Genomic DNA, 12,215 nt, shown 5'->3' with positions numbered 1-12,215 from the left:
TGTGTTTTTGGTAATTCACAGCTTCTATACAGGATGTTGCCATAGAAAGTAGGATTCTTGTGCTAAAGAGCAGAGGATATAGAAATAATCTATCAAATACATAACTTAGTAGATTTCATATTCCAGATTTATAATGAGTTAAATTACGTGCTTTTCTTCAAAGATGAACTGAGAGTTTAGGGACAGAGACCTGCTATTACCTCTTATTTCCTAGTCATCTGCAAGCTTAGGCAAACGTGTTTTTTTCTGGGAAAGAAATGTAATTTCCTTAATTCCTCTATATTATAAAGGGAGGAACATTGGATTTTTAAGAAAGCATGTGTTGCAATACCAGACTTGCTGGTAATACAAAATGTCTTGACTATTGAGTAGAAAAACACATAATCAGTTTTCTGTCCTTCCAAGACAGCTTGTGTTATAACCTCTTTCTTGAAGTTGTGGATGTTATGTAGGAGGCTAGGGAAAGCCAAGTCTGGAGGAGTGGAATGGTATTTGGCATCTTGGCAAGTGCCCTGTGCAGGCTTCACAGGCATCCCTGGCTTAAGGTTGGTAGGACATGTTCAGAACTTGGAAATCAATATTTTCTGAAAGAATTGGTGGAAAAATTGGTACAGAAATCTCTATCCCATTATTTTCTTAAATTCATTAGCTAGTAGTGAGGAAGGGGGACAGTCTTCCAATATGTAAATCTGCTCAGGTTTTCTATTCTGTGATGACATTTTTTGCAAGTTCACTAAAGGAAAAGCTTGTGTTTCCCTCTGCATCTGGATTAGTAACATTTAAATTGGTCTGTGAAACCTGACAAGAAACTTAAGTGTGGAATATTGGACTCTGAAGAATTGTTTAAACAGTTCTCTAATCTGTTACAGAAAAAGCATATCCTTCTTGCTTTATGACAGAAGCATGTCCTTTTTATTCCTGCTTTATGACCTTCTCTTTGCAGCTGCTTATTGAATGTTGACTCAAGGCTCAGTCACATAGTAAATAGATTTTTCCTCTCTCCTGTTGTGTGTTTGTTTACATTCACAATTGTTCTGAGCGCCTTGAAGTATCTCCACTATCTTGTTTCCTCCCATGTAGGAAGCTAAAGAGAAAGATGATAATGCTCGAGTCTTACAAAGCACTGTTTTGTTAGCTCCCAATTGACCTTTCTGCTCTGTGAGCGTAGCACTGAAAGGACACATAAACGTTGGTTGTCTAAAGAACGAGGATGTGGTTATAGACTGAGCCTCAGAGCAATACACAAATGTTTGCTTTTCCTGATAGCTTGAGATAGGTTTTCTTATTAACAAAGAAAAAAACCCACTTTTGATAGCAATTGCCGTCACAGTAGAGTGAAATAAAATAGTGTATATGTCCAAAATTAAATCGCTTACTTTTGCTTGTCATAGAATCACAGGATGGTGTAAGTTGAAAGTTACTAAGTTCCTTGGTATTTATGCATTCTGAGTTCTCATCCCTTGGGGGAGGTGGTAGCTTGATACGTGGCTGCTTGAGCGTTGGTCATAGTGGAAATAGAACTATGCCATTTGCTGTAAGTTAAGTAAGTAGGAAGGTGAATGTGTATGTCCCTTTGTTCCTTAGTGATTTCTGGGAGGTTAATTAATAGCCAGACATGGCTATGAAATTTTGAGTAGAGAAGCAACCTCTTTATGTAAAACTCTGTCATCCTGTTCCGAATGTTTATGGATATTGAGGAAAGTGTTAGTGAAGGGATCCTAATAGACCTGCACCTGTGGCATGCTCTGAAATTAGAATTTTCCTTCTGAGAGTTTTTGTCAGAGCAGCAGAAATTCTTATAGTTGAGATCAGTTTTACCAGGAGAACAAACCTTTACATTTGTTTGGGAAAGCAAAATAAAGATGAAGGCTTGGTTTTGATTCACTGAAGAAGGAGATAAGCATTGTGAATGAGGATGTTTGCTCCTATCTTGCCAGGATACACAAGTCACATTATTTTAGATACTCAGTTGCTCTCCACCGTCTCATTTATGTGGCTGTATTAGGGCTTTTTTTGAACGTACATTCTTTGGAGCAAAAGTTATACTTTCCATCTGTCTTTTTCCCCATAGGGAACCTGGTATAGGGTTTTCTTTAAGTCTAGTATCTAGGTCCTCTTGACACACCAACTGAGGAAGTTTGACAGTCTGGAAAGAGTATGGTAGCATTTGTGTCAGTGATTCCCTTCTCCTGTGTTTGGATGTCTGTAATGGCTTTTCAGAGTACTCCCTCTCTATTATTGAGCTGTTTTATTACACCACAAAGTGAGAGACTGAACAAATGTGCCAACCAGGAATTGCCTGTAACGCACCTGACTGCAGCCTCAAGGCAATGTCTGTCCTTTGGGGGTGTATCCTGCCGGTGGTGAGTGGATCTCTGCTGTCTACTGAAAAGTTAGTGCTTAACCCATCCAAGGGGGTTTGTAGTCATCTTGATTCTGAGGCTGTTAACACTCTGGTCGTTACTCTTGACTTTTCTGGTACTTGTCTGAAAGGTCAACTGTTGTGAATGTGAGATGTTAAAAAACAAAAGTCATCCTTCTGTTTAAGTCCATTTTACACCTAAGCCAAACAAAAAACTAAGGATTGTGTATGCTAATAGAGCTTCAAAGACTCTCATGGGACCTGTAATTGCCTTTTTACTTACTGTTTTTGCAGATCTGCCATGCTGTAATTAGAATTTTACAGTAGGGAGTGATCAAATAGAAAATAATCAGCAGCAGTGCTGACTGGAAGTCTAGTTTACTTGCCACCTTTTGTTTCAGTATCAGGAAATGCTTGTATATTATTTTAGCTTTATTAGGGACTATCCATATGCTTCTGAAAAATCCATGTAATTATGTAAATAAGCTGTGCCATTATGAATAAATCTTGCTGCTGAAGTTATCAAATGAAAAATATTCTTTTTCACAGTTAACTTATGAGCATTTACTTGTAGCTGTGTCAAGGTTAATGATACTTCTAAAAGAACCTGGCATTTCTAAGTCTCATACAATTTACCTAGGCTATCCACATTTTCTGACAGTGCCCATGCAAATTGATTTGTTTGTACATAAACAACTTCTGATGACTTTGGGTTAACATCGCTTTTTTTTTTTTTTTTTTTAATTAGTAGTACAATATTGGCCCTTACAGTGCATTCCTCAACTCTATCTCGTGGTGCATATGATAACCTCTAGTAAGAAAAAGAATGTGTAAATTTGTGGAGACCTTTCTTTTGATAATGTTGACTTTTTTTGTTTTGTTTAATGTTAGAATATGCATTTACAGTAACAAATATCTGTTATCTGTATTTTTTGTAGTGTTGGAGTACTCTGTGCATATGCTGCCAACCAGCATTTAACTAACCAAGTCCGAGGAGCAAAGAAACTGGTTAACAGTAATTTTAAAGATCTGAAAATTTTCCTTAACGACACTCCAGCGGTAAAGAATTTTTTCCTTATGGGGAATGAGGGTGGGAGGGAAGATGTGTAGATAAGAAATATTGCAGAAAATAATTTTTTCTTTCTATTTGGATTAAATCAGTAGTTTTCCGTTTATTCTCTGTGTTTCAGTCTCACTAAATACAATAAATGATGCAAGGTAAGATACTTTCTAGCAGAAGATAAATAATTTGGAAAAATAAGGTTTTAAAAGGAATACATACAAAAACATATATTACACGTAAACTTGGATTCCCTCTTGCTCTTTCCTGTTTCCTTGTATTTTGGACTTAGTTGTATGTGCTCTGGGACTGAGCCACAATAACTTTGTTTCCAGGAATATTTTGGACTGATTTTTCTTTAAACCAGAGTCATACTGTACCATACTGAACAGGAAAGATTCTTCCCTTTCAGACTTTCCTTAGAGTCCCATAAGCAGTCCTCTGCATATCTTGTTTTGTATTGAAAGCAAAAAAGAAATGTTAGTGAGGAAGGGTTGTAAAGAATGTACAATTTCAATTCTTTGTGAATTTGTAGAGGGGAAAAAAGTCTGACAGCTGTATTACCTTGGCTTTCATTAATTTTAATTATTTGAATTTAATTTTATTCATCTGTTTTAATTCCATGAAATTAGAAATAGGTGGAATTCATGCAATTATGTGGAATCCACAAGTGTGGTAGCATTCCAGTCACAGTAACTCTGGGCTGTTATGTTTTTGGTTTTGTTTTTTTTTTTTGCTGGCCAGAGCTGTATGAGAACAGGAGACATCTGGGGTGTGCCATAAAATGTTTTCTTATCTGGAGATGTTCCCTATACAACTGTTAGTTTGCATGTGCTGCTCTGACAGACCAGTGGTGGAGGTGTATGGCAGGAACTGAAGGTCATGCCAATAACCCCTCTTGAAACAGAGTGCCTTTTGTCAGTCTGGAGCTGACAGTGAGCACGGAAGGATTCATCCAGTCACATCAGAAACCACCAGAGTCCCTCTGACAGCACACTGAGTGCTGACAGTAGGAAGATTTGTTATGAAGAAGTAACTTACCTTAATAGAGGAAAAAATAGACACTGGCTAAAAAGTTATTAAAAATGCTGAATTATTAAATTTAAAAGTGTCAGGACTTGGAACACTTTTGCCAGAGGTTACTCAGAGTCTCATTTAGCATTTTTTTAGTTTCAAAACAGGATTATTACTTTCTGTTTTTTTAGACTTGGTGCTGATGCAGTCATCAGCTGTATCCTCTTAAGTCATTTTGTCAGTCAAGGTGCACGAGTATCATGCAGACACACATTTGTAAGAATTTCTTGAGGAAATGAGAAGTGCTTCAGCTTTTTGAAAAAGTTCTAGAATCCAACCAATTGGCTATAAAGCTCTGAGATCTGAATTGATGTCTTTGACTCATCAGTATGAGGTATGTACAGCATGTAAGAGGATTTGAAAAAGAAGTCCTCTGTTTAAAGTTCATGTCACAGAAGATTTGCAGACTGAGAGTATTGAGTGATAACACTATTAGTTATACAGAATCCCCTTTTGTCTTTGACATTGCTGGAGACAATGCAAAACCTGTAGCCCTGCAAAATTTTAGCCCTTAGGTTAGCCTATGTTGACAAACAAATAAAAATATACCTACAGCCTTCTTAGTAAGAAACTCAAATATTTTTTCCTATTTTACAAAAAGAAGGTCTGCTTCATACTTTGTCATTTAATGATGTCCACTGCTGTATCATCAGTAGGTTGTTTTGAGGGTGTTTTTTGGTCTTTTTTTTCTTTATTTCACAGAGACTACAAGCCAGGCATGTTTTGGTACACATTTGAGTCGTGCTTAAAATTGAAAATCCATCTGTCAAGTGTGTTAACCTTTACACCACTCTAACTGGGTTGGGGTAGAATTCATAATGCGTTATTTTAAACATGCAGAAATTAATGAAGGTTGTTTAATGTCTTTTCAAAATTAGTATAAGATTTCCACTAGGGATGGTTCCTTGATAGTCTTTTCTCCAAACCCAGTATCTGGCGATAAACTAAGTTGCTGGTTTGTATTGTTACGGTGTCTTGGTAGGGCTCAAGTTGAGACCAAATCCTCTTGGAGGTAAGGAAAATTATTTCCATTAAGGCAGAGCAGCTGTCTCCTTTCTGCAAGAGAAACTCTGAGAGACTGCTCAGACACAAGTCAGTGTGGTTGGTGAACTGCTTCAAAATTACCGCTGCCTCAGTGCCTCACATCTCTCTGTGAGGGAGAAACTAATGCCACGAGAAAATCAAGGAATGAAATTGGAGAGATGCAAAAAACCTTATTTGCCTGACTGACTCAAAGCCTTCATGAGGCCACAGTTCCTGCTACTTAACTCTTTTAAGCTGAATCATTTACCACAGAGAAGTTCCAGTTAAGGAAGTAAAATACTTAGTTAACTGGAAACAGTAAAGAGCCAGGGAGTTGGCACAAATATTTTGATTGTTTCAAGCTAACAGTTTTACACATTCAAAAGCATCCCTTTTTTCCAGTTCTTTTAATGTTTTTTTTTTTAATCATCTTCTTTACAGCAAATTGACTATTTGGTGAGCCAGTACAACACAGCTAAGGATAAAGCACTCTCTGACCTAAATAGTAAGTACTTTGATTTAAGGGGGGTTAGCAGCATGTATTCAAAAGCTTCAGTAAGATAATGTAATTAGCTCATAGTGCAAAGTGAAACTTCATTTATAAGAATATGGTTTCCAAACAGAAGTGCTGTTCTCAGTAGTATAGAAGACCAAAATCTAAAATTTTTTTCACATAAAAAGTCTCAGAGCTGGTGTAATGTGTAGTATTTCCTGACATAAAGGTCTTTTATTAAATTGTTTATACATTAAGACAGGCTAATATTTTACTTTCGTTTTTATAGTTCAGTAACAATACTTGAAGCTTTTTTTGGAGTATTTTTCCTCAGTTTTTAAATTGAAACCAAATATCAGTGAACGGATCTACTAGCAGTTATGATGGTTCCAATGAGTGAGAGATCTCTGTTTATTTTTCTTGTTGCACCTTTGTCCTCTACTCAGCTATAAGCTGAGGTATAAGCTTATCCCTTTTCTAAAGCTGCTTAATGTATTTGCCATTTCAGAATGAGCAGTTGAAGAGCAGGAGATAAAACTTGAAGTAGAACTGCTGCACTTTCCCCTTCAGCACAGCTACAATATGAGGCATCACCTTTTAAAGCTCTAAGTCAACAGAAACAACCAGAAAGCTGATTTTTTTTTCTTTTGTTATTTAAGCTTTGCTTTACAAAACTCGCAATAGAAAGGGCTGGCCGTATTCAGTGCAGATGATAATTAAAGTTGCATTTTTATCAGGTGTTAGTAAATGCACACAGGTCTGCATTTCTGGCTGAAGGATTGTTGCTGGGGTCAAACTATGCAACTGTGGCATCATGCCAGTTACCATAAATTGACTTCTCCTGCCTAGAATCTATGCTTCTGTCTAGTTTAAAATGTATTTTAAAGGTAGTTTTCAATGCAACCAGCTTGGCTGCACTGAGGTTGATATGTCTTGTCTGTATGAGGGTATAATGCATATCAAATGTGAAAGTAGCAGTAGTCTTCCTGCTTAATTCTCAGCAGGAACACTCTGGTCTAAAAAGATGGAGGTAGGCTTTAAGTCTGTAAGAATAATAGTAATAAAACAAGATAGACATCTGCATTTCAAGTACTAGCTTGAAGCTTCTCAGCCACTCCAAACTGAAATTTCAGATTAAATGTTTATTAGTTCTTAATGCCAGTTTGTGATGTGAGTTAACAGAAACCTAGCTGGATCTGTGGTGAGAGTGATCAGCAGTAAATTAAGATAGTTTTCATTTTCTTGAAATACCAGAATTAAGTGTGTGACATGAGGGTACAAAAGGATTTCACTCTAAGGCAATCAGCAGTAGCATAAACCTTTAGAGAACTGTGTGTGAGTTGAGTTTGCCCACCCTAAGGAAAAGCTGAAAAGTGTTTCTGCTCGACAAAAATTCTCATCCCAGGCCACACATGACAGTACTGACAGTAATGGACGCTTCTGCACCATGCAGTATTCCCATCTCATCAAAAGCAAAAAACTCAAAAATGTGTTTACTGTGATCTGAAAATGCAGAGGACGCCGTGACTGCCTAAAGAATATGTTACATTAAAATGCTTCACCAAACTCTGCTTGGCATTTCTGTGTGGTTTTGCTGAACTGAGCTTCCTCTCTGCTTGTAGACAGTGAGACTGGAGTGTTGGAGGTGGGGGTTAGCTCTGGGTAAGGGTGAAGCCAGTGCTAGGAGCATCCATGCTGGGTGCACCGTGTGAGGGGGCAGGGACTGGAGACATGTTCTTAACACGCTTAAGGGATTTCAGCAGAGCTGGCTGGCAGGTCTGGGGTGTGGGTGACCTTGACATTGCTGGATACATGAGGAATAGGGGAAAGGAAAATAATCCATTTTTTAGTTTCTCTTGCACTATTAAAGCATAGCTTGAGTGAAAGAGTATACCACAAAATTCCTGTCCAGATGTTGGGCCTCTCTAACATAGATTGTGGAAAAAATCCTGTTTCCAAAAGAGTAGAAAATGCAATGAAATATATACTGTGGAGTTTGTTGAAATGTTATGTATCTTTACCTATATGATCCAGTGCTGGTGAATATTTTCCTCTATGTTTTGAGTTACTACTTTCATTTCTAGGCCTATAGCTAGCTAAAACAGAACCCTGCGTTACCTTTTGTCACTAAGTTCTGACTGTCAGGCCTTAGAAAGATTTCAATAATATATTTATATTAATATATATAAGTATATTTATAACAAATATAAATCTATTTGTTAAGTAAGAGTCTGACAGCACCTACACTAAGAGGTAGTTCAGTTGAACTAGTTGAACTAGTCTGTAATGTTTGTTTTTTTTATTTCTCCATGCCACAGATGTTGGACCTATGCTTGGAATCAGAGTTCAAGAACAGCTGGGAAAAGAAGTACGTCCTGCACTTGATGCAGCTCTGTCAATGGCAGGAGGTAAAGATGTCCTTTTTTTTGTATAATATTCTGTTGCTATGGTAAAACAGGCATTATCTTTCTAGGACACGGCATGGGATAGCTTTATGCACTACCATGAGTCAGCTCATCCTTCTACATGCCTTTTAAACTGAGGATTTCAGATATTTTAAGATTTATTAATACATTTAAAAGCTAAATCAAGATTTATGTGCTGTTGTTGATATTTAATTTCAGCAGTCACTGAAGAGAGATGAGATCTGCTTTCCCTGCTCCAGGTGGTTGTCCCTTTCTGTTAAATATAAGGGAGAGTAGGAAAACTGTCCTCTTAGAGCAGTCCATAGGTATTTGCAAGTTAGTCTTCAACAGGTCAGGGAATGAACCACAACGTGCTTGTCCTGTACGCTGCCAAGCTTATTATGGGAGTCCTATCCAGCATTTCTTCATTGTGTCTTTGAGTTTAGCCTGGCTCACACTTAGTTCTTTCTCCCTCTGGAGAAAATATTCCTTTATTATTTTTTCCATTTAATGCTTCTTTTTTCAGGAATCAGGTACAGCTTATAGAACAAAGGGAAAGACATCCAAGAACTTGAATTACTTTGGTTTTGTTTTGGCTTTTTTTTTAACCATTAATTCTTTCTCATTCATTTGTCATCGTTCTCCTTTTTGGCTTTATTTCTCTTATTTGTCTTGAAGTCAAAGTGGAAAGGGCTATCAAAGGTAAAAAACACAATAAAACTTTGTGTTGTGTGAAGTGCAGTTTATTTTTGTTACTTGTGTATTTTTAGTTGTGTTTGTGTGGTTCTTTGTGTACTAAACACTTGTTCAGTGTTTAGGGTGTTTTTTCATTTTGTTCTGTTTATTTGGTGTGATTGGGATGAAGTCTAAAGCCAGCGCTGAGCACTCATTAATGCTTGGCTGATACAACATGATCTCCTTTCCTTTCATCTTGCAGCTGCATAATTTTGACTTAGATTATAAGCAAAATACTGAAAATACTGTTTTGTGGATTTGGGCTTGCTTTCCGTTTCTAAATGACCAAGAGTTAGAGTTCTTTACTGAAATCACTGAGTAAGGAGAGGTAGGGAAAGGGTAGAAAAGAGTAATCTGAGAAGTGGATGGAATCTCAATAAAAATAGCCTGAGCACAATAATTTGTGTGTAGGAAAGCATAAGTGATGTATTTTTAGGTGCAAAAAGTACGTATTCTGTGCTAAGGGTTTTTCTAGGAGGGAGGCAGGGTTATTTGCATTAGTATTGTTAAGAATATCATAGCACTTATGCATGTGCACTTTCTCTTCCCATCTGTATATATAGTCTGCTTTCTAACTAAAGTGTTTTTTTTCAAAATTTCTCATCCTTGCAGCCATCAGAGAAACAAAGGAAGCATTGGAAAATGTGAGTGTCTCTGTAGAGGTTCTGCAGGAGGGAACAGAGAGGCTTCACACAAACTTGACAGATGTTAAAATGCATCTCAGCAACACCCTCAATGACTCCGCGTGCAATGCAGCTCAGGCTGCCTCCACCTGCAATATCATCAGGAATTCATTAAGTCAACTGAACGTCAATGCCAATTTCAGTGGGGTAAGATTTTGTAATAATATTTTTCAGACTCTTAGAGCGCAGTTGCCTTGAGCAAGCCCAGTAGTGTTTCTGCAGCTCAGTGGCTTGGTGCGTGCTGTCACTTGTCAGATAAGTGACCTTCCCTTATTCTGTGTTTCTGGGTAATTCCAGTCACTGTTTTCATCTTCTCTGTAGAAGAGAATAAAATGTGTGTCAAGCAGCTATGTTAAAGTGCTGCTCTGGGCAGTGAAATAACCTGCCCTCCCAAAAATGCAGAGGTTAAGCTTTGCTTTTGTGTAGCAGAGGTTTCAGGAGTGTGTTAGAAAGATTCTGCTACAAATCATTCTAGTTTCTTTACGCTCTCTCCTAACTGTGAAGTATTTACTAAATTAGAAAGACTGTTACTTCATGTGACTCAGGTGTGTTTTTTTGCTTCCTAGTTGCCAGGAGTGAGCTCACAGCTTGCAAAGGTCAATGATGTCCTTAAAATAGACCTTTCTAGTCTCGTTCAAAAGGTACGTTTCTTGATGGACTTGTAAACTCTTAATTAATAAACTGGGATACTTGTGTATCACTAGTTTTCCCTTGGTTTCTCAAGCAGAATTCCTTTGTTCCTACCTTGTCTTTGTGGTGGATGTCTCTCATTATTCCACTGTTTGGCTGAGATCTGATATTTGAAAGTATGAATGTAGTTCTTTGTATCTCCAGGATATTACAGGTCAAAAATGTTTGCAAGTTATTGGGTTGAAAGAACAATCCTGAAAGAACAAAAAGGCAGAAACATGGGTCCAATAGCATGCTCTATATTTTTTGGTTCAAGCTAAAGAAATAAAAACACCTATGCTCTCTGAATTAGTTTTACTGTATCGAAAGACTTCTTCTAAATTCCTTATGTACATAGTTGATATTAAATCTGGTGCAAAGGACAAAGTGTAATTACTATTAGTAATTTTGCAAGACTTTCCACAAAACACAATGATTTTCACTGTGAAAAAAAATTACTTAGTTTGGGCAGTTGAAAAATCTAGGAATCTGAAAACATTTGCTAGGAATTGAAGGCACTTTCTGGAACCAGTGTCTTCAGGCCCTTAGACCCCTGCCTGCTTATGAAGTGATCAGGCTTGCAGGGAGTAAGGATTCAAACATCTCCTTTCTGTCCAGATAACTCCTCAACTTTGTTCCCATGGCTTTGACCTAGTCTTTCACCTTTTCACTGAAGAAAGCATCACCCCATCTTTAGAGGCAGTTGGATTTTATTGTTTGTAACATGCATTTCATGTTTGGAAGGCACAGACTTGGAAAGAGGAGGCATTTGGCTGGTGCACACTAACTCCTTTCACTTAGGGAATTTTCATATGTGTGTTCTTGGTCTGACAGGCAGCAAAGTTTGAGGGGATTGTAACTGATTCACGTATATTTAAATTTAGCTTTTTTTTTTCAAGGTATGTTATGGAGAGCAAACTGAATCTGAAATATACTTTGGGTTCCTATTTTGCTTTCATCTTTTCTAATGTGTAGTGATAAAAATGTATTTTTCATTGTTTTATCACTTACATTTTCGCATACGTATACTTTTGATCCTTGAATAAATGGAAAAAATTGCAAGCAATTTGACAGTGAGAAACATGCTTTAATTTTTCCAACTTTTATTCTTAGGGCTATGCAGCTTTTAATGATACTCCAGATTTAGTGGTGAATCAAACCAGGAACATTTTATCAGGTGAGGACTATCTTTTCAATTTGATTAATGTTTTGGTTTTCTTTTATTGATAATATATTTTCTTGTCTAAAGATCATTAAAAATGGAAATGTAAGGATTAACTTTTTTTTTTTTTTTTTTTTTTTTTAAATCTAGTGCCAGGAAACAAACATAGAAGGCAACTGTGTCTTAATGAGGTCCCAAAATTAAATCTAAAAATAGGCCATATGGTATTTTATGGAGTAGTTTTATCTGTTGGGCATTTTAGTCATGAGAAATCTTGGGATCCCAGCTCCACGCTGACACTTTATTTAATTGAAAAGCTAATTTTCCCTGACTGATGTGTTTATGACATATTTAGGAGTGTGATGTTAAAAAAACTAAACCTGCCTGCTGTTGTATTAAAATGTAGTGGATGGCGAAGGGAAGGTAAAAATATGTCTTAAGGATAATTTAAATGTCTTAATTGTTTTATTACTTGGGCTTTACACTTTTTAGTCTTTGACCATACCTGTATGGTAGTATAGTGTATTTATACTAATCTGTTTTAATTTT

At 36.9% G+C, this 12,215-nt stretch overlaps 1 protein-coding gene across 14 annotated transcripts in view; it reads left to right on the top strand.

Moving 5' to 3' along the window:
• Positions 1–12,215, top strand: part of PROM1 (prominin 1) — a 59,884-nt gene that overhangs the window by 29,755 nt on the left and 17,914 nt on the right. For all 14 annotated transcript variants that reach the window (XM_027891222.1, XM_027891219.1, XM_027891215.1 and 11 more), the window contains 6 exons: positions 3,301–3,421; positions 5,961–6,024; positions 8,331–8,420; positions 9,765–9,982; positions 10,402–10,476; positions 11,618–11,681. In XM_027891222.1, coding sequence (XP_027747023.1) covers positions 3,301–3,421; positions 5,961–6,024; positions 8,331–8,420; positions 9,765–9,982; positions 10,402–10,476; positions 11,618–11,681 — 632 coding nt within the window. The remainder of the gene's footprint in view (positions 1–3,300; positions 3,422–5,960; positions 6,025–8,330; positions 8,421–9,764; positions 9,983–10,401; positions 10,477–11,617; positions 11,682–12,215) is intronic.

The sequence above is a fragment of the Empidonax traillii genome, unplaced genomic scaffold (genome assembly GCF_003031625.1).
Source record: "Empidonax traillii isolate 1590-97213 ecotype Southwest subspecies unplaced genomic scaffold, ASM303162v1 scaffold312:size2399984, whole genome shotgun sequence".
Lineage (NCBI taxonomy): Eukaryota > Metazoa > Chordata > Aves > Passeriformes > Tyrannidae > Empidonax > Empidonax traillii.
The sequence above is the reverse complement of the archived record's forward strand: the minus strand, read 5'-3'. Positions and strand labels throughout refer to the sequence as shown.